Genomic DNA, 26,839 nt, shown 5'->3' on the forward strand with positions numbered 1-26,839 from the left:
GGTTTGGGTGGCGGATTGGCGGATTGGCTGGCAGATTAGCCTTCCGCTCCTAGGCTGTTTCTCCGGCGCGACCGAACCATGAATCTGTCTTCTCCAGACTCCAGCCTCGACCTCGACTATTCCCCCACGAAAGCATGATTCATTCGCACCGCTTCCCTCGTGATCGGATTCAACCTGGTATCCGGTACTTGTCGGCGTCCTATTAATCGCTGGACTGGCGCCTCCGTCTGGGGCAATCGTGCCATCCACTGCAGTTCCCCAGACTCCGAAAGCTGAGGTAGGATCCAGACCCGGGAGCTCACACCGCAGTCACGGAGACAATTGAGCACAACCGCAATCCCCTCAATGTACCGTGTGGTGTGGTGTGTCTTTGCTCGACAGATTAGCCCCTGCTGATCGCACGGCGCAATGACCCTTTTCAACCCAACCTCGATCCTCGTGGGCTTCCTCCTGCTCTACCTCTCGTCCTTCTTCGTCTTTGCCATCGTTCGAATATCGACCGGAATCTCTATCCAACGTATCGGCTACTTTTCGCTCCGTCGCATCGCATACGCTCCGAGGGAGGGTCTACAAATTGAAATCCGCGGTCTTGGCTTCTCGTTACACCCACCGTCCTTCGCACAGCCAACATGGATCAGCATTCGACTGACGGACTTCAAAATTACGCTGGACTCGGCTGCTTTGTCCAAAGGGAAACCTGAACAATCACGAGACTTCCTGGGTTCGCCAGCCCCAGGGAGTCGAAGAAGTCCAGGGAGTCCTGGGAGTCCTTCCGAAGATAGCGCTACCCCCGAATCGTCCACTCCACGCAGCAAAACATGGAGATCTCTGACTCGCATGAAGGAGCGCCTCAAGAGGTTGCATCGTCAGATCAATTGGCTGGCCCTCGTCGATCTCACTGCGATCAATACTTCGGTTCATTTTCTTGATGCTGGTCAGATTCAAGTTGGTTCGCTCTCGTTGACGGTGGATACTCGGAGCAAGATGGTGGAACGGGGCAAACTCTTTCGTCGCAAGAAAGATATGTCTCGTGAACAGCGCCCAGCTGAATGGATTATGAACGTGCAAAATGTTCTGCTCTCGGTGGACGGCCGAGAACCGACGGAGATTTTTGATAACGTTGGAGTTAACCTCCATGGCCTGCTCTATAAAGATCTGGAAGGCCTTCGGGATGCATCGATTGCGCTCAAGATTGGGCGATTGCATATCCCGTACGATGACCTCAACACGATGGTACAACGCATCAAGTCGGCCCAGAAGCCTCCCAAGTCTCTAGCGCCAAATGAGACTGACGATGAGATGTCTTTCGCTGATTTTGTGGAAGAGTTGGACAAGCCTGGCAGCCGAGATGATTCAATAGTGCAAACGGTCGCAGACTCTAAGGAGTTTGCCAGCTCGATTCTCCGTGGTATTCAAGAAATTCAGGTCGCTTTGAGTTTCTTCCGGCTGTCGCGCGGTCTTCAGTCTCTATCTGCCGGCCAGAATCCTGGTTATCTGAACGTGGTATCACATGAACTTGGAATCGATCTTCATCGGATGGACCAGAAGAGCCCGGAGCACCGCATGTATTTCCAGCGGAACGATGTCGCTCACCAAGCGCTCCTCGCGGCCATTTCGCTATCAGTAAGCTTAGATGACGACTCGGGCGAAACTGACAACATTCTTTACATTCCCATGGCCACGACAACGATCAAGACGACCCTGCCATCGAAGACTGTCAGCGCCTTTGAAGACGCGAACCCCGAAGAACGGAATTCCAATGTCTTTTTTGCCAACTTGGTTGTTACATCACCCTCTCTCGATATGCAGCCAAACCACGTCTCTCGGCTCTTAAAATTGGCGCAGGCGCGGGCATCTACCCCTCGAGTCAAGAAGAGAAATAATCATCATTTGATCTCGCGATTGCTCCCAAAAGCGAGCATCAAGCTATCCGTTCACGAACCTGTCATTCGATTCGTTTTGCCTATTGAGAAAGAGTCCGGCACTCCTGAGGACTATAACCTCTTAATTTCATCCATATCCTCGATTTCGCTCGATGTTGAATCATCACACTCTTCCGAGGGCGGCGCACACTATTCTCTCTCATCCATTTATCGGGTTGCATCTCATAAATTCTACTACCAGACCCCTGCCGGCGACAAGCATAATCTACTTACGACGGAGACTCTGGAACTCAAGTGCCACTTGAATGCAAGCCCGGAGGTGTGCGTTATCGCCTCAGGGAGTTTGAACGACTGCTCTGTTCATATGATCAATGGTGAAGTCAATCGTGGAATTCGCGAAGTCCTTGAGCAGTTCCGGACGCACCTGCAACCGCAAAAGAGGGTTCCCATGCCACTGAACGAGCGAAAATCAAGCCCATTGAGAAAGATTCCGCCGTGGCTCCTTCAATTTTCATTTGAAGCCACAGGTTTCAGCGTGGAAATTGCCGGGGTTGACACTACCGTCTCCGAGATATCTCGTGGCGTCTCGTTGCAGTTGCAATCCTGGGAGGCGGAGTACAAGGCCCAGAAAACAGAACACAACGTCGGGAGTATCGCTAGACGCCGTACCTCTAGCCACTCCATAATCGGTGATGAGTCGCCGTTCAGGTTCACTCCTACATCGCCCCCCAAGCATACTCAGCGCGGCGCTACAGATGGCCGCCGACTTGCGCTCCACGCGCGTGGCTTCGATGGATTCGTCATCGAATCGGATGACTACCTTGAGCCCGAACCTTTCTTCTCTCTTCCTCGATTCGAGATCTCTTTAAGCACCCATAGTGATCGACTGGGGCCTGTGCTCCACCTCAACTCCGTGTTCAAGGGCATCTACCTTCAATATTCTCTTTATCGCTTCTACTGTCTGGGTGTTGCGACTTCTGTGATCCAGGATGTGCTTACGCCTCTTCCCGCAAAAAACGCGGCGTCAACCTCAAGCAAGCCAAAGAGTCCCGCCAGCATATCGTTTCCACCACCCCCCTTATCTCCATCGTCTCCCAAGAACGAACTCCTTACAGTCGATGTCAAAGCGACAGTCTTCCAGCTGAAGATGAATCTGCCATCCGACCCTTCCATGATGCTTCAAATTTATGGACTTGCTGGTGGCTCACAACGTCTTTCCACTCCACATATCAAGGCTAATCTTGTTCGTGTTCATGCGGAGGCACCCAAACTCAAGGGCGTGTGGGCTAGAATCGGTAGCATGAACAACGTCAGGCTTGATTTCCGCAAGATGAAATTGAAGCACGGTGCCAGCTTTGTTGAGGAGAGATCAATTGATTTGTGGGCCGATTTCATTCGATTGGGTGTTCCTCATCATATGGTGATGCATCGCATTTTTGACAACCTTATCAACACCTCAAAAGCCTTTAAACAACTACACCATCGATTCAAGAATCGGTGCAGAGAATTTTTCTCGGTTCGAGAGCCTGAGGGGCCGAAAAAAGTGCCTAGGATATCACTTCGCAGCAAAGCTCTTCTCTTTGAGCTAGAGGACGATGCCTTTGAATGGAAATTGGGTTGCATCTACCGGGTTGGTCTGATTGAGCAGGGCCAACGTTTGGCTCGTGAAGATGCATTCTTATTGAAGGCTCAAAAGATCCTGGAGTCGGACCAACGGCGGGCTTCGTCAAGGTTACGAACCAAGTCAAGTCACCGAACGCTGCGCAGTGAACGAACTAGTCAAGATACCAGGAGAAGTCGGAGCGCAGACACACGGCCAAGGCAAGATGAGCAAAATCGTGGTCGGGGTTCCAAGTTCCGTTATGATACTGAGGGTGCAACCTGCCTGTCATCCGAGTACAAGATCTCCACAGACGCTGCTTGGAACCGGCTCCAACAACATAATGCTCAGGTATGGAAGGAGAAAATTGATGCCTCTCTCAAGTTCCAAGGCGCATCTATCAAGGAAGTCAGGAATCTATTCTCTGGTGCAGATGAACCGCCAGATGACGTCGTGGAGACCGAGACCATATTAGCCATTCCAAACAGACCGGGTTTGATGTCGGCGCTGATCAGCGATGTTAATCTCGTTATCGACAAACCGACTTTCCCACTTGACGACTACCCCACATTCCTCAACCGAATCGGCAAGGGGATGCCTATGTCTATGAAGTATGGCTTGCTGGTCCCAATGAGCTTCAATTTGGAGATGGGTGAAGCACGCGTCAACTTGCGAGACTATCCTCTCGACCTCCTTCATATCCCAGCCCTTCGACCTGGGCAGTCTCCTAGGCTCCCTAGTTGGTCACTGCGAACGAACTTTGTCATCGCCGAAGAATTTCGTGATCATGAGTCTGCAAGACAGGTTGAGGTGGAACTTGTCCCACCGACTGATCTTTCTAACGGCTCTCATAGCGATCCATTTCACATCAAGGTGTGGCGGTCTGTGACCCCTGTGAAGACCTACTCCGACCCCGTCATTGAGATCAACACTAGCTTGCCCACGAGCATCTCCTGGGGAATTTCTTACCAACCCGTGATCCAGGATATGATGAAGATCATTGAAGGTTTCACCAAGCCCGAAATCGACCCTTCAGAGAGGGTTGGATTCTGGGATAAGATTCGACTCAGCTTCCACTCCCGAATCAAGGTGCTTTGGAAGGAAGATGGCGATGTTCATCTGCGCCTCAAGGGCTCCCGCGATCCTTATGTGGTGACGGGATTCGGAAGCGGCTTCGTCATGTGCTGGCGAAGAGATGTCAAGTGGGAGATTCATAGCAGCGACGACCCGATGGAGTTCATGAGCGTGACTAGCGGCGAATATGTTCTGGCAATTCCCGATTACAGTGCGGAGGCTCGATATGCGAACGAATCGAACACAGAAGACATCGAGAGCAGTTCCGCATCTAGCGAGCAGAAGAACGCTGCCCACTTTAAGAAGGTTATCATGAAACTATCTGGTGATGTCAAGTGGGCAACGGGATTGGTCTTTGAGCGCGATGTCGATGCCGATTCACGATCCTTTGCATTCAGGCCGCATTACGAGGTTGTTCTCAAGAATCCCAAATTTATCGACCCGGCAGAGCGCGCAAGCTATGATGCATTCCGTGGCTTCCGCAGTGACCACATTCATCTCTCCGTGTCAGTCATTGCGCCGCAAAGCAGGAACTGGTCTGTGGACGATGTGCAGCCATCTGCAAGTTACAACACAACACACTTGACTCCTCGGTTCTTCACCCACTTCTTCAACTGGTGGTCTCTCTTCTCCGGTGTCATGTCTCTTCCTGTTCGCCAAGGGCCCCTATTCCCAGGAATCACTAAAACGAGCAAGAAGTTTAACCGGCACCTGGCAACAGTCAAATACAAACTTCTCCTTGCACCTTTGTTCGTGGCACATATTTACAAGCACAAGGACCGCGAAGACTATGCAGAGAATGCTGTGACTGCAACGGGTCTCAAGGTCCGCCTGGACTCCCTGAAGCTGGATATCCATCAGCGCCGCGAGCAAATGAAGACTCAGGCCAAGGGCCGCTCCAAGCAGACAAAGACAAGCGCGATGCGGATTAACCAAGCCTTGATTGACTTGCAATCAGCCGACTTCAGAGCGGTTTCCGCCAGTATCGAAGGCACGACAGCCGAGGATCTCGAGCAAAATAGGGATGGCATCATATCTTCCTTCCAACAACCGCTGCCCTCGGTCGATTTGTCGAAGTTTACCATTCCTGATCATAATCTCGATTGGATTGATATGGATGACTTCGTGGAGCCTGATTGGATTCTTCCACAAGAGTCAAATCCCCGGACGCAGATCTTACCTCTTGCGTTCACCCCACGGTTTACCTACTTCCGCCAGACGGACCATGATGACATTGGCCCCGAGGAGACCGGCTTCAGTACTTTCGGGCACGAGCCGACTCATGACTGTGTCATGTCCGAGACCAATGATCCTCGCCGGGTGCAGATCGAATTGACCAAGGATCGCCTTGCCACCGTTGAAGCACAGATACGTAATTACGATCGTACTATTGGGCAACAGGAGCTCAATCTGATGAAGGATGTCGACCACGATCCGAGTTTGAAAGCCAAACATGACAATTACCTTCGACAGGCCGAGTCCCTTGCAAGGAGACGGAAGTTCTTGACTTCCACCCTGAATCGACTTGAGAGACATTTGGCACGCGATGAGCGAACTCCAAATCGCAATAAGTCGGGCCCTAACGTGTCCGCAAGTGAAACTTCATCTCGAATAGGACGTGATGCAGATTCAACTGCTGATGGCCGGTCATCTGGCCTTGATGGGCTTTACTCGTCGGCTGCCGATGAGTTCTCCAGCGACTTCAACAACCGTTTCATGATCCACAATGTGCAACTGAAATGGAATAACTCACTCCGCAACATCATACTGCGTTACAGCCATCAAGTGAGTCAGCGAAGAGGCTTCGTTTACTACATGTCTCGACGCGCAGTCAAGTTCATATTGGATATCGTGGAGGAGCAAAACAAAAACAAGCGAAAACAGCCTAAGATGTCTAAGGGGCAGACCCGCAGTGATAATGATGAAGAGGATGTGGCGGACCGCATTGAGCAGCTGCTGAACGACGCCAAGCGATATGTGCATGTGGAGGAGACTGAGCCATCCGAGCCACCAACCCAGTCACCTTCGAGCTCCGATAATTCTAGTGAAAACATTGCCCCGGAATTTACGCCGCAGAACAGCTACTACCTGCGACTTATCGCTCCTCAGATCCAGTTTATGAGCGAGAAGAACCGCAAATCCGTCTTGTTGGTAGCTGCGAAAGGCATGGAACTTAAAGTCGTGTCAATTATGGATAAAGAACGCGTCTCCGACGATGTCAGCGGCTTGGTCCAGCGCCGTTTCTCTCTCGAAATGGACGGTGCCCAGTTCTTTGTCGCAACGCAGAAGAACCTCATGGCAAATTTGCAGTTCTATGCTGGCAACAAGTACGGCAATGCACCGGGATCTGCATGGCCGCCTTGGTTGACATTGGAAGCGATGTTTGACTTTGAGCTCAATCCATTTGGATTCTCTCGCATCGTACAAAAGACCTCCGCCACTCTTCGCTATGACAAGTACAATAATCTCCGTCTGAAGTATAACGAGGAGGTGGCCAAGGGTCACCAAGGTCCGCACCCCGGAGGTGACGAAACCAGGATGGACCAGATCAGCGTTGACTTCCCTCACTTCCGTGCGATCTGCGATTCTGCAGAGTACTATTCCCTGTACATCATTGTCTTGGATCTCATGCTCTACAGCGAACCTCTCGAGAAAGTTCGGAATGAGCGCCTGGAGAAGATCATGCTCACATCCGACTTTAGCGACCTTCGTGGCGCTCCCGAGGCGGTATTCAAGCTGCAGTCGCGTATTCGGCAATTTCAGGAAATCAAAGAGTACTTCCAGATCAATGCGAAGTACTTGGATAAACAGGGCTGGGAGGATCGTCTGTCCCTCGAGCGAGACCTTTCTCAGTGTGAAGACGAACTGTTTTTCATGATGAAAGCGATCACCACCTCTCAAAGGCGAGCTGATCCCAGCTCGTCTAAGACAGATGGTGTTCTGCGCTGGAGTATCTCTGCTGCTGAGGTTGTCTGGCATTTGATGAAGGAGGCATCTGCCCCCCTTGTGGAGTTCCAACTCAGAAATGCTCAATATGAGCGCACAGACAATACCGATGGATCTAACCACAACCTTGTGGCTATCGAGCGTCTTAGTGGACTCAATCTTCTCCCGGATGCTATCTATCCTCAGATCATCGCGCCGTATCTCGACCAACCCCGGCCTTTGGACGATTTTATGCTGCGCGTCAAGTGGCATATGATGGAGGCTGTCGCTGGCATCCCTGTGGTTGACAACTTCGAAGTGTCGTTGTTCCCGCTCAAGATACAGTTGGAACGTGAGCTTGGCCAAAGACTCTTCGAGTACATTTTCCCTAACATGGGCTCCGGCGCGTTCGAGAATGGCGGCTTCTCACCTTTCATGATCAAGAATATGAAACCTCTTGATGCGTCAGATGGCGAGGATAACGAGGATGACGGCTCAAACATCCCGAACATGAACCAGTCAATGAGCACCGACGAGGACAACGTCTCAATGGACGACCTGCAGGCCATGTCCAACGGCCCTGGGTCCATTGAATTGAGACTCCAGCCAACTTTGTCTCTCTCTGAAGAGCATAGCTCCAGTCGCCGCTCGAGCCATCTCAAGAGTCTTGCGATGACACCCATCCAGAAAAGCAACAACGCGCGTCTAGGCGTGCCCGACAACACCAAGCAGCTGCCCCGTCCTGCAACCACAGGTGGCCTTTCAAAGAAACGATCCGTGGATAGCATTCGCATGTTGTCAAAGCAGCCCACACAAAGATCTTTGTCAAGCCACAGCACAAGCACCGAGGAGAAGAAGAAGTTCGGTCTGAGCAAAGGTAACCGCAGCGGTAAATCTAAGGAGCCCACCGACGATCTTTCGCAAATGATTTCCCGAGCCTCCAATTACATGACGTTGGCCCGGGTCAAAGTGCACGACGTGGTTCTCTGCATGAGCTACAAGGGCAAAGGCGAGCACAATATCGAAGACCTCCACGATTTTGTCTTCCGCCTCCCAGTTCTGGAGTATAGTAACAAGACCTGGTCCAATCTGGATCTCGCGCTGCGCCTGAAGAAGGACGTCATCAAGGCTCTCATCTCGCATGCGCCCGCCATCCTCGGAAACAAGTTCTCGCACCATCGGCCCTCCAAGCAGCAGCAAAAACGCTTCCGCGAGCTTGCCTCTTCGTCCCAACTCCTACCCAACGGGAGCAACATTCCGAACCTCGATAGGGGCCAAGCGCCGAGTCTGACGAGCTTCGACTCAAATAGCGAATACTCCGAGTCGCCCTCGAGAAAGTCTATGCAATCGAATGCTTCGCCATTGGCTCGTTCTCTGTCTCTGAACTCGGATGCGCATGACAGCCAGGATCAGGACGCGACTTTCGACGACTCTCAGTCTGCCGGTGATGTCGACGTGGATTCTCGCTGGGAGGTGAGTACCGTGTCTCCCTACTACCATATTTCTCATGCATGCAAATGCTCACTGATTCCCCAGGAGTCACGACGCTTCGTCAATGCCCCCGTCCGACCCGTAACCTCCAGCCACACCGTTACCACAATCATCGGAGGGAATGGGAATGGTGCTGAACAGGACGACAGGTACAAATTGCCCATCCTAGAGTATACAAACTGTGTTCTAACTGTTATCTGCAGCCAAAAAAGAACCATCCGCAACCTCGGCCGGAAATTGATGAACCGGAAGTGACCACACCCTACGTTCATCCTCTGCCCTCTAAACTTATCTAATTTTTCTACCACCCTCTGCCACCTCTTATTTTACCCTTTTGACCTTCAACCCCTGTTCACTAACCCTATTCAACCCGTGTAAAGCACCCCCACCATCAACATCCCGTGCGTCCCCCCCCCCCCCCCCCGGGCCTCGTGTCTTACTCTTAGATACCCTCCATGTGCAGCGGGGCCGTATATAGGCGTTTGATTCGTGTCTGTTTCTTATCAGTTGGTCTCTGGCGGTGGGAGACGCAAAATTCTCGCCTTAGTTGTTCTCTTCTCTGGATTTATTCTCATTATTTTTGTATTTCGGCTGAGCATTCATGCATTGGGGGAGTGGCGGCTTCTTTTACTCTTCCTTTCCAATATGATAATTTCGAATACCTACCTGTCTTGGGTGCTGCTACTGATATTGATGCCACACTTATCCCCTCTTGAGTGCGTGTACCTCAAAAGGAGAATCCATCGGTGATCCATGGTTCCGATGCTATGGACCAATTTCAACGCCCCCCATATCAGTGGCGGCAAGAAGTTGTGGCACCGAGCCACTTGACCGAGCTTGATCTCATATTTCTTTCTCTCCCTCTACATGACTATATAGTTTCTTAGATTTCAATTTTGGTCGAAGGCCTCGATTCCTTTAGTCCCTCGCTACGCTCGTTCCACATGTCGCTCACCTACGCGACAATCCCGCTTCAAGTCCAAGGAGTGAACCTCCATCTTTCTACTATCCATAGTCTGAGCCCTAAGCCGCCGATTCTGTTTCTCCATGGCTTTGGATCGTGCAAGGAAGATTTGGCCGATCTGGTCCTTCATCCCACTCTGCACCAGCATGGCTTCATCGCGTATGACGCCCCCGGGTGTGGCCACTCCACGAGCGACAGGCTCTCCGCCACCGATATCCCTTTCTTAGTCGCCACAGCAGAGGCGGTCCTCGAACACTTCCAAATCACCCACTTCCACATCATGGGCCATTCCATGGGCGGGCTCACTGCGCTCCTGCTCGCCCATAAGCATCCCGACCAGGTCCTCAGCTTTGTAGACATCAAGGGCAATCTCGCACCGGAAGATTGCTTCCTCAGTCGACAAATCTTCACCTTCCCGACTGATGATCCGGAAGCATTCCTCGATGAATTCATCGACCGTACCCGCAAGACCAAATCCCACGCAAGTCCTTTGTATGCGAGCACGTTGCGCGCGCGAGTCCGGGCAGGTGCCGTGCGACCAATCTTCGAGTCCATGGTGCGCCTGTCCGATCACGGCGATCTCCTGGATAAGTTTGTAGCGCTCCCGTGCCCGAGAATGTTCATGTATGGCGAAGAGAATCGCGGGCTGTCCTATTTGGGTCTCTTGGAGAAGGAAGGCGTGGATTTGGCGTACATTGAAGGGAGTGGGCATTTCCCGATGTATTCCAACCCGGTGGAAATGTATCGTCGGATTGCCCTCTTCTTCGCTCGAACTTCATAGATCGCAATAGATTTCAAGAATGAGATCAAAAGTTTCCAATATTGTTTGACACCAAACACAAGATCACCTTTGCATACGTTGTAGCTGGCTGGTGCTTGGCGGAGCTCGCATTACTCCCACGGACAGAATTGGGATGGCTGGGGTATTCACTTCGTGGTCTGACGACACACACAATTGGCGTCTCTATTCGTCTCACTCCGTTTTCATTGAATCCGCTCCTTGTAGTTGCCGCCTAAAACGAACTTGAAGGTAGTTTTCTTTCGATCCAATTTATCTCTCCTTCATTAAGGTCCTTCCAGACCGTGGCTAGGCGACTGTGCAGGCTCTTGGCCTCCTCCATACGTCCACAGGTTTTATATGCTCTCACAAGATCAAGTTCGGACAAGATTCGCCGCGGATGTGTCTTGTCTTGAAGCTTCTCTCGAACGGAACACACGTGCTGCAATCGCCTCATTCCCTCTACTCGTTGGCCGTTCATGACGCAGGCTTTCCCCAGAAGACTCTGCGCTCGGAGAAGATATTCATACGATTCATCGGAGGTTGCCTCGTGGGTGGCGACAACTTGTCGTAGGATTGGGACGGCCTGCGCGGGCTGACCGGCGGAAATGTACGTCAATGCAAGCGCAAATTGAGGCACCGTAAACTCGAGTCCATTCTCATGCAGTGTGGTGTGCTCCATCTCAACGATGCGCTTGAGGATCTTAATTGCCGCCGGATATTGACCCTTCAATCGGTGGGTCTGTGCCAGAATCAGCTGCAACCTGATCCGTTCCGGGTGATCTTCATCCAGGATGTACTCGCGTGCCTCCAGGATAGGCTGTAAAGCCTCCGCTGCTTGCGTTGTATTTTCCCGGAATAGGTAGGCCCTTGCCAGTGCGTAGCTGCATTGGAACAACTCCTCCTCGTTGGTGATACAACGATCCTTGAGGATCGCGACGAGGCGTTGCAGAATATCGACCGCCTGCTCATCCTCGCCATTTCTTAAATGGCAGGCGGCGAGCTCCCGATGGATATAAATATAATCTGGATGCGTTCCTTCGCATAGCTTTCTATACATTCTCGCCAGGCGAGTCAAAATAGGCATTGCCTTTCGGTGCTGGCCGATGTGCAAGTAGATCTTGGCCAGTTCCAGTTCTGAACCAAGCCGATCTGGGTCCTCGGCATCTTCGTTGTGGCTGGACCACTCACACACCGCCACGGACGAGACGAGGGCATCCTTCAACCGGCCGCATGCATATAGGTAGCTTGTGACTCTCCGGGAGAGGTGGCATCCTCTGGCCAAGTCTCTTTCCTTGCCGCCCTTGGCCTTCAGGAGACTCAGTACGTGCGGAAGGTAGAGAGTCCACAAGGGCTGGTTTTCATAACGCCCTTCGGGGATGATGTTAACGAGATGATTGTGGACCTTTTCGCCCTCCTCGTCGACCAGGCTGTGCTTCTGGATCCACAGCTTAGTTGCCAGATGCACCAGTCTATGCATCTCATACATATTTTCATCGGTTTGCTGAGCCAGAAAGTTGTACGCGCACAAGGTGCCAAGCGCATACTCCATCTCTTCTTCCGGAAGCACAGATGGCAGGATTGGCTTTGGTATGGCCCTCGGCTCGAGGAAGGATATGAAGGAAAGCAGGCTAGCTGCAGTGGGATTGTTTTCCCGAATTTGGTTGAAAGAGACTAGCCATGTGGTCGCCACAGCATTTCGTCTCTGCGTCGTTTCGTCGTGAAACTCCCGGCTGAGGAGTCCCAGCATGTCGGTCTCGGACTTATTGAGGAGTCGGCGATACTGAACAAGAGACATTTTGGTTTCGTTCAAATATGCCGCGGCTTGAGTAATGGCCAATGGGAGGAACGTGAGTTCCTTGAGGAGCTCTCCGACCACCTCCGTCTCCGCGAGCATCTCCTTCCGGAGCACGGACTTCTCGAAGAAGCTTCTCGCTTCATCCGGACTCAGTTCATGGAGCTCAACGACGTCGGACCGGGCAAGGGAAACGGCTGCCTTTTGATGTCGTGTGGTGAACAGCATCAGCCCGTCGGGGCTCTCTGGGAGGAATTTCATAATCCCAGGGCGCTCAGGCTGGCCAAACAATACGCCCTCATCGTCGGCATTGTCAATAATGAAGAGCCACTGCCCTCCATGTTCACCACTCAGATGCCTCTTCACTCGCATTTCCACATCTTCGATCTTTTCGGGATCAGCAGTGTGAATGAGATTCAGCTCTTGGGCAATTTTAAAGTAATCTTGCTCAAAGGCTGCCCTGCTGAGGGCTGACACCCAGAAAATCGAATATGCCGGCTTTTTGTTTCTCAATTTCAGCGCAAATTGCAAGGCAAGTTGCGTTTTTCCCACCCCGCCGAGCCCTACAACGGCAAGTTTCTGGCATTCCTTGTTTTGAACGAGCTTTTGCTCCAGTTCCTCGAGCTTTTCAGCCCTCCCTACAAAGTATGGGTTTCCGAGCGTGCTCATGTTATAGCAACCAGAGGGACTCTTGTCTCCAAACATATCAGTATTCATCGCATTATGCGCAGCAGGTTAACTAACTATGAGAAGCCAGGCTCGTTCTATCCGTCTTGTCGGTCTTGTCTCCCGCAATTTTATTGCACATCTCTTGGAGCTCTGCGGCGATACGGTCGAAATTCTCGTCCTCCTTGTCGTCGAACTTGGTCATATCAATATGGTTGCAGTGGAGTCCGATCGCATTCGAGGACGGCATGATCGCCGAGTCTTTGGAGACAACCTGAGCGACGAGAATGGCGGTCAACAGATGTACATGTTATCAGATAGTCGATCTGACTCACGGTACCAACGATATCTAATGGAAGTTCTTCAAAGAAGCATACAATCTCAATGGGCGATAAATGGCTGGGGTCTTTTGACACTTCATTTCGTGAACGAAGCATGTTTGCAAAGTCACGCTGAATCCGTGACAAAGTATCGGAGCCCTTTTCCAGAACGTCAAGGATTGCAGAATTAGTCTGTTTGAATCTTCCCAGATATCTCGCCAGCTTTCTGGCAACAGGTGCAAGATCGGAGCCATGATGAGGAGTGCCAATAAAAACAATTCCGCGAGTGCAACAATTGATCTGCCGATGCCTCTCTTCTAGACAGTCTCTGGCATAACCGAGGGCCTGTGCTCGACTAACTTAGCTCAGGATAGACATGTAGTAGTATTTAGAGTGACTTACATCTTTACAGAGGAGCCCCCCAAGGCTATGGCAGGCAAATATAATCGGACGTTCGTTCTGTACCTCATGTAAGGTCAAGTCCAGGAGAGTCAAGTATCATTGTTGATGCCTTACTGTTTTTGTCTTGTTTCTGACGCGCGCAAGATCATTCACCAAAGCCATTGCATGCTCTCTAAGCCCATTTTCCGATACTTGGCCTTTTCCAATCACGTTCGCATCGTATCCGAATGTGAGTAACCGAGCATTTGTGATTATAGAAGGTAATAAGCTCTTTGGCCACGGGTCCGCTGCATTTTCTGCTTTCCACGTTTGTTCGTAGTCGCCGGTCAACCCGTGTACAAAGACTATACTGCATTGTCGACGATCGTATCAGTCAACCGCAAATTGTGGACCCGACAAATACTACCTACTCAATATCACAATTGTCATTATCATAGAAATATTTGATGCCAATGGGAGATCGCTTTTTTGGCGAACGTTTAGACAAGAGCCGCATTTCAGGTGCCCAATTCGGCGCGCGTGATAATCCTAGAGATCATAGATCATATCATATTGCCTCCGGTTCCTCGGCAGCGTGAGTTGCGCCTTAATAGTTGACAGAGCATGCTTACGGCCAGGTAGCATCGATTTGGTCCATAGCCCAATATAAAATCGGTATATAATGTGAAACACTCGCCGTTTCATACATGCATATGTCGACCAAGGCACTGCTATCTTAAGCGGGGTAATATGCATCGGCGCCGGGCACCAACCGCTACCGCCAGTAGAAACCCCAATCGACGTAGCGCCAGTCAATCCACCAAAGCGTCTCCTTGCAGCGAGGCTGACACGCCTCCGGCGACTACGCATGCCAGTTGATAAAGATACAAGACTTGCATAACCTGACCAATCAACTTACGGGCTATTCCTTAGTTGATGCTATTGGTAGGGTTTGATGGAGAGCGAACAGGCTCCAGAGATCCCCTCGGGTAAAGAACACCCGATACCAGTGAATATTCCTATTCCGATAGATCTATTTTGCATAACAGCAGTCGATCATCATACACATTCCGTCCTGTTTATAAATGGTGATTCCTACTTTATGTCTCAGGAGCAAGGGTTCCCATCCAACTTCGGTCCTCCTGCAGTTTCTTCTCCCCAGAAGCCTTCGGAACCCGTCGTCCGGTCTGCGGCACCAGAGACTGCGTCAAAGCCTTGGCATCCTGAATTCGACGCAGCGTCTCCTCCCGTCCCAGGATAGCCATAATCTCCGGGATACCAGGTCCCGGTGCAGAAGCTGACAATGCCCAGCGGAGGTAATGATAGAGTTCTTTCTTAAAGACCTTGTCAGTGGCGACTGCATTGGCAGTCCCGGATGGGATGGTGACAGCGTCGGAACCGTCGTAGGAGGTAATATTTTCACGGTGAGTCTCGATCGTCCAGTGGGCTGGTGGGACGAGGGTCAGAGCTGCCGCCGCCGTGTGAAGCGCTTGCATTGGAACTGTGGGAGATTCTGATGAGACAGAGGATGGTGTTGGTGTATATGGCGCACGGTCGAGTTGTGTAGTGAAAAAGTGGGAATTACGCTCCACGAATTCTTTCGCTGTCGTGTAAGATTTGGCGTCTGCGCGCAGGAGCGGAGTGATATACTCGGACAGCGTGCGGCCTTGGAGGATAGAGGAACTACGGAAATAGTGTTAGGCTAGGAGCATGTGCAGTGAAACGTGGCAGATGAGACTTACAGCTTCTCCACGGTGTGGCCATCTTCGACGACAGTGCACACCCTGTTCACCATTTCTTCAAATTGGGAACCGCCATTTGTCGCAAATCGCTGAGCGTGCGCCTTTTGAAGGAACCAGAGCTTCTCAAAGGCAACCACAGTGTTTCCACGAGTAATTTTGAGGTTGAACTGAAACTTTTGTCAGCCAAACGATCAGCCCTAGCTAGCTGGAAGAACATACAATCTGCTCAAGCTCCTCCAAGCTGAAGATATCAGACTTCTGGGAGTGAGACCAGCCTAAAAGAGAGCAAAAGTTGACCAAGGTCGCAGCGAAGATTCCTTGTTGGTCTTTGAATGAGGAGAGATCGATGTCTGCATTCCGCTTGCTGAGCTTCTGCCCGGTTTTGTCGACGAGCAGGGGAACGTGGCCAAAGCGTGGTGGAGCCCATTTGAAAGCGGCATATAGTGCCATATGCATTGGCGTAGAGGGCATCCATTCCTGTAAGATATTAGCAATAGCCCCCCCTCACCTGGAAGAGTACAGAAGAGGCCTACCGTTCCCCGGATAACATGAGTGATCTTCATACAATGGTCATCCACCACATTGGCCAGATGGTAGGTCGGGTGCCCGTCCGATTTCAACAAAATTGGATCGTCATAGACCCGATCAATGAAATCCAATTTGCTGCTGTTGGTCTTGTTCTGTCCCGTTTTGCCGTAGACCAGATCGTTGAACATGGGGTAACCCTCGACCTTCAACCGGACCACATGTGCCTCGCCCCTGGATGCTCTATCTTCCGATTCTTCTGAGGAGATATCGGCGCATTTCCTATCGTACCCCGGGGGCAGCCCTGCTTGGCTACGGTGACGCGCGAACGAATCGAGGCGCTCTGAGGAACAGAAGCATCGGTAGGCATGGCCGTTGGAGATCAGATCGTCAGCATGGGTTCGATATAGGGCTATTCGCTCAGACTATGCGTGACATGCGTTAGCTCTGTCCGATTTGAAAAAGACTTGATTCTTACTTGTCTGTATGGTCCATAGGGGCCGCCAACAACAGGGCCTGCAGTTGCTAGATTAGCCTGTTTCCAACCTTTGCCATTGCATGCATATGAATTCTACCTTCATCCCAATTCAGTCCCGCCCACCGTAGGTCATCGTACAATCGCTCTTCTGCTCCTGGAATCGTACGTTTCTGCGCATGTCAGCAGTTGCTCGCATACCATACCGGACTGCGACGGCGTCCGAACCTGATCGGTATCTTCAATGCGCAACAAAAACTGGCCTCCAGTCCGCTTGGCAAGAAGGTAGTTAAACAGCGCAGTCCGCAAAGATCCCAAATGAAGGTATCCGGTTGGCGACGGCGCAAAACGCGTTCGCGCAGGGGCGTCGGGAAGGTTGTTCTTCGGCTTGCGAACATTTGCGCCCGTAGAGGAGGACGAAGCTCTACACTGCATGCAGGTCCAAGATCGCCGGGCAAAAAGCCGGCTGTGAGGGCTCCTCATGACGGTCAGATCTGAGGGCGTGAGGGTGTTTGATAGAGTGGTTCATGTGATTTAATGGGGTTGGGAATTTTTTGCGGAGGTTCGGCAGCTCCGCGCGCTTCCCCGACAAAGTGACAAAATTTCGGTGGGCAAACTCCGCTGGACCAACATCGCAGCCTTCGCGTCCTTTCTCCCTTTTCACATCGCGCTTTATCCGGTCTTTTGGCGTCAGATCCTGCAGCGCATATTTCTGCTATTGTTTCAGGCCGCATTTTCCTCCACTAGCTGCAATCCGCACCCAGTATGCTTCCCCTCCCTCATTTGCGACGGGCCTCTGACGGTCTGTTTTGTTGGGCTTCTTTCTAACTCGAACTTTAGTGTCTGGAATCGAAGTCGACCTCTATGGTATGTGCAATCACTTCTATGGAATAATCTGAGGAGGAGAGATGATTGACTGGACCTTTCTTCCCCTCCAGAGGTCCTAGAGATCCACCGAGGCGCGAGCACTGACGAGATTCGGAAGGCTTACCGGAAGGTAAATCGAGTGTCGCTGGCATTACATTATATTGGAGGCTAACAGCAGTGTTTGATAGGCCGCTCTTGTCAACCACCCCGACAAAGTCCCTGAAGACGAGCGCCCCGCGGCTGAAGCCAAATTTATCAATGTTCAGAAGGCATACGAAATTCTCTCCGATGATGATAAGCGCCACCTCTACGACACACATGGCATGTCCGCCTTCAACGGCTCTGGTGAGCCTGGAATGAGTGGAATGGGCGGGCCCGATATAGATGATCTTTTGGCACAGATGTTCGGCGGCATGGGTGGTGGAATGGGTGGCATGGGTGGCATGGGAGGTATGCCTGGCGGCATGCCCGGCGGTATGCCTGGAGGTGGCCGACCGCGGCGAAGCCCGAACGAAGAGCAGGACTATGAAGTCAGCCTGGAGGATTTGTACAAGGGCAAGACCGTCAAGTTTGCCAGTACCAAGAACGTCATTTGCGGCCTGTGCAAGGGCAAGGGTGGGAAAGAGAAGGCCAAGGCCAAAAAGTGCTCCACCTGCGATGGTCATGGTCTTCAGGAGGTGATTACCCAAATGGGCCAGTTTCTTACCAAACAGACACGGCCTTGCTCCGTGTGCAATGGCCAGGGCTCGTTCTTCAGCCCCAAGGACAAGTGCAAGAAGTGCAAAGGAAACCGGACGACCGAGGAGAAGAAGATGCTGGAAATCTATATCACCCCTGGCTCACGGTAAGTCCTGTCAAATTATTCAGGCTGTAAATCGTTCTCACAAATCTTTTTCTAGTGAGGGAGAGAAGATTGTCCTGGAGGGCGAGGCAGATCAGATCCCAGACTGTGAGAATGGCGACATCGTTTTCAAGTTGGTCCAGGAGGAGCACCCCGTGTTCGACCGTGCTGGCGCCGATCTGCGGGCTGCTATTGATATCACCCTGGCCGAGTCATTGACTGGGTTCTCGCGCGTTGTGCTCAAGCATCTTGATGGACGGGGTATCGAGATTAACCACCCGGCTGGCAGGACTCTGTCTACCGGACAAGTCCTCAAGATCCGCGGCGAGGGTATGCCAATCAAGCGCAGCGACTCCCGGGGTGACCTCTACTTGGCTGTGAACGTGAAGTTCCCCGATGAGACGTGGAATCCCACTCCCGAGATGCTTGAGAAGCTCCGGGAGCTGCTTCCCAAGCCCGACCCAGCTATCGAGGCGACCACCGTGGACGAGGTCGAGTACGACCCCAACGGCAACATGGACGAGTTCGGTGCTCGGGATGCGCACGGCGGATCGGCCTGGGTGGAGGATGATGATGAGGATGAGGAGCCAGCGCAGTGCGCGACTCAGTAAATGCGGAAAACTAGGGTTTCATGCTTCGCAGGCATAGAAGGCGTCTGGGGTTTTGCTTTTCCCTGTGACTTTTCATTCTTTTCGAGGTTTCAACATCTCCCTTCACAATTATGATAGTACAGTAGACCAACAACTTTAGAATTGATTATCTTCATTCTTTATATATCGACCTGTCTGAATAATCTTGCGGTATCAACTGGGGTGGGTCCCATGTGTGGGATGTCGGAAGAACTCCGTGGGGTCGGCTCCGGCTTTTCAGTCTCGGCTTGTCCTCGCTTTCTTCATTACTCATAGCGCACGCTTGTCTATTACTATTACCGAGATCTCTTGGGCCAGGAGACTCTTGGGCCAGAAGCCATGGCTCAGCTCTCACCATTTTAACACCCACCCGACCCTGCACCGCTGGTATCGATCCTCTGGCGCATTCCGCATCCTCTCCGCTCCGTCCCCGCGTCCACGCGCGAAAAAAGCCCAAACATGACGTGCGGCACCAAAGCCTCTTGCGAAGGCTGCTCCTGCGATAGCAACCCGAAGCCGGTCAACATCGAAGACTGCGAATCTGAACTCCTCGCGCTGCGCAAGCGCACCTTCGAATTGGAGAAGAAGCTCGCTTCGTTCAAGGATGGTCCCGCGCCCCCACGTCAAGGCCGCAAGCTGCGGTCTGCGCAGTGGTTCAACAACGAGAATAACCCAGGGATGACGGCACTGTACATAGAGCGCTACCTAAATTATGGCATGACGCGCGAGGAGCTCATGTCGGGGAAACCGGTGATTGGCATCGCACAGTCTGGCTCAGATATTGCGCCGTGCAATCGGCACCACTTGGAGCTTGCGAAGCGTGTACGTGAAGGCATTCGAAGTGCTGGGGGGATTGCATTTGAGTTTCCTACGCATCCGATCCAGGAGAGCTCGCGCCGGCCGACGGCCTGCTTGGATCGCAATCTGGCATATCTAGGGTTGGTGGAGATTCTGTATGCATACCCGTTGGATGGCGTGGTGCTTTTGACTGGGTGCGATAAGACGACACCTGCAGCATTGATGGCGGCAGCTACTGTAGTATGTGCTTCCTTTCAGAGGTGCTCGATTGCTTGAGGGGCGGAAGCTAACGGATTGCGCGAACAGAATATTCCGGCAATTTGTCTCAACGTCGGACCGATGCTTAATGGCTACATGAAAGATGAACTGGCCGGCTCAGGAATGGTGGTTTGGAAGGGGAGAGAATTGTACGCGGCTGGCAAAATCAACCGCGAGGAGTTCATCGACTATGTTTCTCGAGGGTAGGTTTCTGTTACCACTGGCTATGATATCAACCAGGCTGACGGAGCGTTCTTAGGGCCCCATCTGTGGGTCATTGCAACACCATGGGTACCGCCTCAACTATGAACGCACTTGCAGAAACACTGGGCATGGCGCTTCCAGGCTCGGCGGCCATCCCGGCACCTTATCGTGAGCGTGGTCAATGTGCTTATGAAACAGGCGAGCGAATTGTCGAGATGGTCCACGCGGACCGTAAGCCAAGCGACATCATGACTCGCGAAGCTTTTGAGAACGCTATCATTACCAACACCGCCATTGGTGGCAGCACGAACGCTCCGATTCACATCAATGCTATGGCGAAGCACATTGGCGTGGAGCTTTCGCTCGATGACTGGGATCAGCTAGGCTTTCACTTCCCGCTCCTCCTCAACATGCAGCCCGCTGGCGAGTTCTTGGCTGAAGAGTATTTCCGCGCCGGTGGATTACCTGCTATTATGGCAGAGTTGCTTGAGGCTGGGAAGCTGCGCCCTCGGGCATTAACTTGCAATGGCAAAACCGTGGAAGAAAACGTACGTGGCCAGCAGTCATGGAACCGAAAGATAATTCGACCTTATAACGAGCCGCTTATGGCGGATGCTGGATTTGTGCATCTTCGAGGCACCCTCTTCAACTCGGCCATCATGAAGACTTGTGTGATTTCTCCGGCATTCCGCCAGAAGTTCCTTGAGAATCCCAATGATCCGAACGCCTTCGAAGGCATGGTCGTGGTATTTGATGGGCCGGAGGACTACCACAGCCGGCTTGATGACCCAGCAACACCCATTGACGATACAAGCATCCTTGTCATGCGTGGAGCCGGCCCCTTGGGGTATCCTGGGGCAGCTGAGGTAGTCAACATGCATCCACCAGCACGTCTACTGCGCCAAGGTGTCAATTCACTCCCTTGTATTGGTGATGGCCGCCAGTCTGGCACATCAGGTTCTCCGTCCATCCTGAACGCAAGCCCCGAGGCAGCTGCGGGCGGTAACCTGGCCATCCTCCGCGACGGTGACCGTATACGGGTGGACCTGACCAAACGCCAAGTAGATATCTTCCTTGCCCCCGAAGAGATTGAGCGCCGCCATGCTATTCTTCACGCCCATGGCGGCTACTCTGTACCAGAGAACCAGACACCATGGCAGGAGATCTTCCGTCGCGAGACCGACCAGTTAAGTGAGGGTATGGTTCTCCGCGATGCTGTTAAGTACCAGAGAGTTGCACAGCGGTGGGAAGAGCCAAGACATAACCACTAGCTGTATATATGTGTAAATTGAGCCTCCATATTATTCCAATAAAGATAATATAAATTCCCTTGCATAAAATGTCTCGTAAAGATGGCGACACGAAGGACACGAAGGACATCAAGGACGTCTATGGTCATGTGACCTGTTATTAAGCTATCCGTTTTGAGCCGGGGTCCAAGACTGGTCATCCTGTCTTTTCGTCTACAAATCTTTTAACAACACTGACTTGCATCTTGTACACAAGAACCCTCATGCTGTATGTTGGGGAAATTGGTGTTGCAGCGTGCCGGGCGCCATGCCAGTGTCAATGTTGGGACCAGCCACTCCTCCCGACTTCGCCCGCTCGAAGGGCTTCATCGATACATCCATATCAATACAAGGAAAAGGCCAGTCCTCAATCAAATTAGAAGCACTTCGTGGCAAAGGAAAAGCCAGCAGCCACGCTCTCTAGTTACTGATTCCATTCCACCTATTCTCATTCCGCCTGCTATTTTCCTCGGACTTCTCCTCGGCCTTTGGACATGGAAATGTTTCTGGATTGTTGTCCTGCAAAACAAGCTTTTATATCTCTCTTGGCTGCCCCCATTTTCACGATCTGACAAAATCTCTGAATATGAGGCTGAATGCAAGCCCGTGCAGTGGAAAGAAAAGCAAATCCGGAGTCTAGATGGGACCAAATTGGCTGTTTGTGAAGGGCAAATCCCCGTTGAGCACAGCCGAAAACCAGTCGACCCTACGACGAAGATAAAATCAGTGGTGATATGCTATTTCCAAGGGAATGGTGGGTCAACACCTCTTCGACTGCCCCTTCTTTCACAGGTCTTGAGGACCATCTCGTCAATGTCAAAGACGACAACTTCCGACGAGACTACGTTTACCATTGTCGCCCTGTCATACCGAGGCTATTGGACATCGTCAGGCCGACCAACACAATCGGGAATTGAACTTGATGCCCAGGCATTCTTGAACTGGGTATCCGAAACTTATTCGTCACCAGAAACAGATCTCCAGGTCGTTCTCTGGGGCCATAGTCTCGGATCATCTATCGCAAGCTCTGCTCTTTCTACATACCTCTCCCACCGCGGCGCTGAACGCGCCACAGATGGTACCAAGCTGGCGCCAATATCCGGGTTGATCATGGAGGCGCCGACCTCCAATATTAAAGACATGCTTATCAGCTTGTATCCTCAGCGATGGCTTCCATACCGTTATCTATGGCCGTTTTCGTGGAACACTTGGTGCAATGCAACAGCCCTAGCGCGACTAGCTGACTGGCAGGATCAAGTTTCGCACAATAATCACCCGCCTCCTTCAATTCCCCCAATCTTCATTTTGTCTGCCGAGAAGGACGAAGTGATTCCATCGTATGTGGCAGGCGAACTGGAGCAAAAGGCCCGAGACCTTGGATTAGTAGTCTCCCGCAAAGAAGTACTAGGGGCGATGCATACGGAGGGACCAATGAAAGCCGACGGCCGAGAAGCGCTGGTCAGGTTTATTTTGGAAAATACTTCGAGAAGATGACGAGGCAAACGACTTTTGTTAATAACTCCTGTACATGAAATTTGTATTCCTCTACGAAACACTTCACACCGCCGAGTGGACAGTTGATAATCTGAATCGGAAATAATATTATCAGGAAACACTACACAGAAAAAGCCACTGTACCGCGCTAGAATCAAACAGATGGAAAACTGAGCCGAGCAAGATCAAGCACGACATAAAGGAAAAAGCCCGACTCCAAGAGTCCAGGAGGTCAAGGCGAGGGAATAATCGAAACCGTTAGCACCAAAGCGCAGGGAAAGCGTAAGACAAGGAAAGATAAAAGGCAGATAACACCATGCCAGCCGATCCAACACCCCCGAAGGGGAAGATTAAAAAAAAAAAAAAAGGAACGCGTGCGCACAAATTGAGAGAGCCAGTTAGTTCCGTTCGCAAGAAACGGCCAGACAAAACCGGTACTCAAGATGCATTGCAAGCAAAAACAGCCAGCAGCAGCAACGGACGTCATAAGCATCAACAGGAGAAATGGAGAGCATAAACAGAATTGACATGATGGAACTCGTAACTTTGAACACAGAAAGGCAAGCGAGTAAGATCCAAAATCGGCGAGAGAAAGATCTGTCATCAGTTTGCGTGCGGAGAATGCACCAGCCCGAAGGAATCTGAGTAAAGCTCAATCGTAAAGGATCGTCAACATGAGCCGTACAGACAGAGTCCAGTCATGGGATCGTCAGGAAACCAAGCGATTGCGTGACCGCTGCCCGTATGTCCGAAGCGCCAGGAAATACTGTTAAAGGAAATAAGGTCCAGGGAATTGAAAAATGTAAGAAGCGACGCTTAGTGCAGGAGGAGAGGCGGTAATGTCGGCTTTCGTTGAGGAGCATATTAGATCAGACCGAAAAGAATTAGTAGGTCTCGAAGTCATCGTTCCACTCAGTGTCACTGCCCGCGACGCGGATCATCTGGCCAGGGTGTGGCCCGTCAGGACTGACGCTACGGATTCCCTTGGACTTTTTTCCCATCAGATCCACGCCGTCATCGGGGGCAAATCGTTTGCCTTGTGCGGCACGCAGCCTGGAGTAGTAGATGTCGCTAGCATCCTCCTCTGATCCGGAGGCGTCATCGAAGGTCTCCCAGTTCTCAGAACAGGAGGTGGCGGTGTTGACGGTGGACGAGTTCGAGGTTTGACGAAGGGCAGGTGGGGGTGGTGCTTGTGACAGGTAGGGATTGACTCGAGGGAACCCCTGCAGAGAGGAATTCAAGGACGATTGTGAAGAGTGGGAAGAGTGAGAGAACCCAGTAGACCGGTGATTGGACATAACGGATGCGCTCATGAAAGACCGCTGGCGATCATCGTAGACATCCTCAGGGCTCACAGGCCTGACAAAGGCGGTTGACATCGCACTATTGCAGCGTGGGGGTTCCATGGCGTGACTGCTACGCTCTTTAGACTCGACAGTCAATGCACGCATCCTTGGTGGAGGTCCACGAGGAGGAGGCATCTTGCCATTGATTGTGCTGGACGCGTACGAGCCAGGACCAGTGCGAGGTTCAGAAGAGTTGCTTCCATACGGCATGTTGCTCAGAGGGGCCCGGGCGGGAAGCTTGGAAGGAGATCTGGCACCAGCCCTAGCTCCAGCATAGCCGATAGTGTTGTGCTTCACAGGCCCGCTGCTTGTCGGGGTCTTGGTGGCAGAGCGAGGCGGGGGAGGTCCGCGCATGGAGCTGCCCGGGCGCGAGATAGGATCACGCTTGGCAGCACTGGCTTTCATTGTGGATGGGGGCGCAGAAGGGGTTTTGGAGCGAGGTGGCTGTTTGGTGGTTGAAGGTGTCAAGCTATCGAGGTACCGGTCTCCATGGACCAAGAAAGGGCGGCCAAACTCATCCTCCCAATGCTCGAGCTCCTTGCGCAGATCAGCCTCGACTTTAGGCAGTTCCTTTGCAATTCTCTTGCGCATCTTCTCTTCGCGCAAAAGTTTTCCTGGGTCGCGCTTCTCGCCCTTCCCGCGGCCCATGAGTCGGGATGCATCTTGGCTCGATGCAGACAGAGCCTGCCGATCAGACAGAAGGCTGCGGTGCTTCTCAATCATTTCCAGCGTAGGTGCGCGCTGCTCCTTGAGTGTTTCCAGGCGGGAGATCTCAGCTTCGTGGGCCTCGAGCAAAGCATCACTGCATACATCGGAAAAGGCAGGGGTAAAGTCAAGCATCTCCTCCTCCGAGAAGTACAGGGAGTCCCAGAGCTCCTGCAGACGGCAACGAGCGTCCTCGACAAATAAATGCAAGTTCTGTCTCTTCAATTCATTGAGACGAGCCAGCTCCTCTTCAAATTCATTAATAGTGCGGAGACCGCAGCCACGGTTGGCAGAAAGGAATGCCTTGCGGTCTCCCTCTTCAACCCCAAATCGCTCCCAAAGGCTCTCGACATTGACCCGGAGCTCCTTAATCTTGCGCTCGCGTCCCTTCTTCTCTTCCACCAACTTGTCACGCTTACCCATAAGATTGGCAAGGTCGGTCTCGTGCAGTCCGAGCTGCTCAGGAGATTCGCGGTAGCACTTGACAATGTTGGAATCGGTTTGCACTTGCGGAGTTCCGAGCTCAGCCCAGAGCTTGATGATCTCCTCGGAAGTGGTTTGGACGAAAGAGATGCGGCGATGATATTCTTCATAGACTCGGGAGAATTCGGAGTCCAAGGCTGTGACATATGCAGGTGAAAGATCGAAGCTGGGCGGAATTACTGAGCCTGGAGCAGTGGGAGGCAGTTCAATCGAAAGAAATGATGACTCAAGGTGAGACGAGTAGGATTCCAGAGCGTCGACCAGTTCTGGATACTGTCAGCACATCGTTACATAGGAAGGGGTGCATGCAACACGACTCACTCTTAACCTGTTCGAATCTCTCACGGTGCAGCTTGGTCATGGCCTCGTTCTTTTCGCGCAAGAATGCGATGCATCGGTTGAGCGGGTAGGTGATGCGCAGGTCATCGCGATTGAGCTCGTACTTGCCATTGGCCCGCTCATCGCCCAAAGACGCCTCCATTTGTTGAATAGTTGTGATGAGGCGTTGGGCTTCTTTCGTCATCTGCACCTTTTCTCTGTAAAGCATGTGGTATCAGCCTCAGTCACCAGTCAGTGTTTGTTTATCGGCGCAAACTTACTCATCGACGAGCTTGAGGTGACTGTTAAGTGTCGCTGACAGAGCGCTGAAAAGCTATTAGGTCAATTAGCATGAAAGAAATCAGACAATGGCAGGCTAATGGCTAGCCTACCTCTGCCTCGCGCGAGTCCCGCTCATGGGTGGGGACTCCAATCTCATCGAAGATCCCATGCAGCTGTTCTACGATGTTATTGACCTGGGTGGTCAAGTAGCTTGTGTCGACGGCCATAGCTGTAAGAGACCGTGCCCCGCGATGACAATATAGCAAATGCAAATCAAGGAATGTGATTCACTCCAACGACAGGGTTGTCGACACTGCGACAGCGACGCCGAAAGGATCAAAACAAAGATCCCAGCGCGCGGAGATGCCGACACACGGCTTCAAACAAAGAAATGAACGAGGGTAGGTTCTGAGAGTGGTCACTTGAGAGACATGGAGGACGGGGGATGGAGACTCGGAGTGTTTATGAGACGGGGAGAAAGCAGGGCTGGATCGCAGGTGATAACAGGTTCATCTCACAAGTCCCGTTGTTTGGCGCCGATCGTCTCCAGGGGCAACCGCTGACTCATTATATTCACCGCCCCAGTTCTGCCATGATCCGCCCCACCGCTTCTCTCCACGCTTCATCACTGCGTCGACAATCTATCTGCAATTCCTCTCCAAACAACTGTATCCTCGCCTCTATTTCTTCCGATTCTCCCTTCCCA

General features: G+C 52.0%; 9 protein-coding genes across 9 annotated transcripts; 5 read left to right on the forward strand and 4 right to left on the reverse strand.

Moving 5' to 3' along the window:
• Positions 1 to 408: 408 nt before the first annotated feature.
• Positions 409 to 9,228, forward strand: N7482_006681 (FMP27 family protein; the record flags this gene model as incomplete). Its single annotated transcript, XM_056688806.1, has 3 exons — positions 409 to 8,955; positions 9,019 to 9,122; positions 9,177 to 9,228. 3 exons carry the CDS (start codon positions 409 to 411, stop codon positions 9,226 to 9,228), a joined length of 8,703 nt encoding a protein of 2,900 aa, XP_056541235.1.
• A 689-nt stretch (positions 9,229 to 9,917) lies between these two features.
• N7482_006682 (alpha/beta fold hydrolase) lies at positions 9,918 to 10,718 on the forward strand (the record flags this gene model as incomplete). Its single annotated transcript, XM_056688807.1, has 1 exon — positions 9,918 to 10,718. The coding sequence occupies one exon, from the start codon at positions 9,918 to 9,920 to the stop codon at positions 10,716 to 10,718; it is 801 nt and encodes a 266-aa protein (XP_056541236.1).
• A 232-nt stretch (positions 10,719 to 10,950) lies between these two features.
• Positions 10,951 to 13,227, reverse strand: N7482_006683 (uncharacterized protein; the record flags this gene model as incomplete). The annotated part of the gene is made up of 1 exon (XM_056688808.1): positions 10,951 to 13,227. One exon carries the CDS (start codon positions 13,225 to 13,227, stop codon positions 10,951 to 10,953), a length of 2,277 nt encoding a protein of 758 aa, XP_056541237.1.
• Positions 13,228 to 13,249: 22 nt separating this feature from the next.
• Positions 13,250 to 14,327, reverse strand: N7482_006684 (esterase/lipase family protein; the record flags this gene model as incomplete). The annotated part of the gene is made up of 5 exons (XM_056688809.1): positions 13,250 to 13,450; positions 13,512 to 13,841; positions 13,899 to 13,955; positions 14,013 to 14,242; positions 14,309 to 14,327. 5 exons carry the CDS (start codon positions 14,325 to 14,327, stop codon positions 13,250 to 13,252), a joined length of 837 nt encoding a protein of 278 aa, XP_056541238.1.
• A 650-nt stretch (positions 14,328 to 14,977) lies between these two features.
• Positions 14,978 to 17,102, reverse strand: N7482_006685 (glutamate--tRNA ligase MSE1; the record flags this gene model as incomplete). Its single annotated transcript, XM_056688810.1, has 7 exons — positions 14,978 to 15,560; positions 15,620 to 15,786; positions 15,839 to 16,096; positions 16,153 to 16,569; positions 16,623 to 16,660; positions 16,720 to 16,792; positions 16,821 to 17,102. The coding sequence occupies 7 exons, from the start codon at positions 17,100 to 17,102 to the stop codon at positions 14,978 to 14,980; spliced, it is 1,818 nt and encodes a 605-aa protein (XP_056541239.1).
• Positions 17,103 to 17,461: 359 nt separating this feature from the next.
• N7482_006686 (putative DnaJ domain protein (Mas5)) lies at positions 17,462 to 18,938 on the forward strand (the record flags this gene model as incomplete). Its single annotated transcript, XM_056688811.1, has 4 exons — positions 17,462 to 17,486; positions 17,558 to 17,616; positions 17,675 to 18,330; positions 18,386 to 18,938. Coding segments are annotated over 4 exons (1,293 nt in total), but the record flags the coding sequence as incomplete, so codon positions are not given.
• Positions 18,939 to 19,415: 477 nt separating this feature from the next.
• Positions 19,416 to 21,487, forward strand: N7482_006687 (IlvD/Edd family dehydratase; the record flags this gene model as incomplete). The annotated part of the gene is made up of 3 exons (XM_056688812.1): positions 19,416 to 19,994; positions 20,061 to 20,215; positions 20,272 to 21,487. The coding sequence occupies 3 exons, from the start codon at positions 19,416 to 19,418 to the stop codon at positions 21,485 to 21,487; spliced, it is 1,950 nt and encodes a 649-aa protein (XP_056541241.1).
• Positions 21,488 to 21,555: 68 nt separating this feature from the next.
• N7482_006688 (uncharacterized protein) lies at positions 21,556 to 22,999 on the forward strand (the record flags this gene model as incomplete). Its single annotated transcript, XM_056688813.1, has 2 exons — positions 21,556 to 21,615; positions 21,761 to 22,999. The coding sequence occupies 2 exons, from the start codon at positions 21,556 to 21,558 to the stop codon at positions 22,997 to 22,999; spliced, it is 1,299 nt and encodes a 432-aa protein (XP_056541242.1).
• Positions 23,000 to 23,883: 884 nt separating this feature from the next.
• Positions 23,884 to 26,360, reverse strand: N7482_006689 (putative microtubule associated protein (Ase1); the record flags this gene model as incomplete). The annotated part of the gene is made up of 4 exons (XM_056688814.1): positions 23,884 to 25,799; positions 25,855 to 26,069; positions 26,133 to 26,185; positions 26,244 to 26,360. The coding sequence occupies 4 exons, from the start codon at positions 26,358 to 26,360 to the stop codon at positions 23,884 to 23,886; spliced, it is 2,301 nt and encodes a 766-aa protein (XP_056541243.1).
• Between the last annotated feature and the right edge of the window lie 479 nt (positions 26,361 to 26,839).

The sequence above is a fragment of the Penicillium canariense genome (genome assembly GCF_028826845.1).
Source record: "Penicillium canariense strain IBT 26290 chromosome Unknown utg000004l_segment0_segment0, whole genome shotgun sequence".
NCBI classification, from domain to species: Eukaryota; Fungi; Ascomycota; class Eurotiomycetes; order Eurotiales; family Aspergillaceae; genus Penicillium; species Penicillium canariense.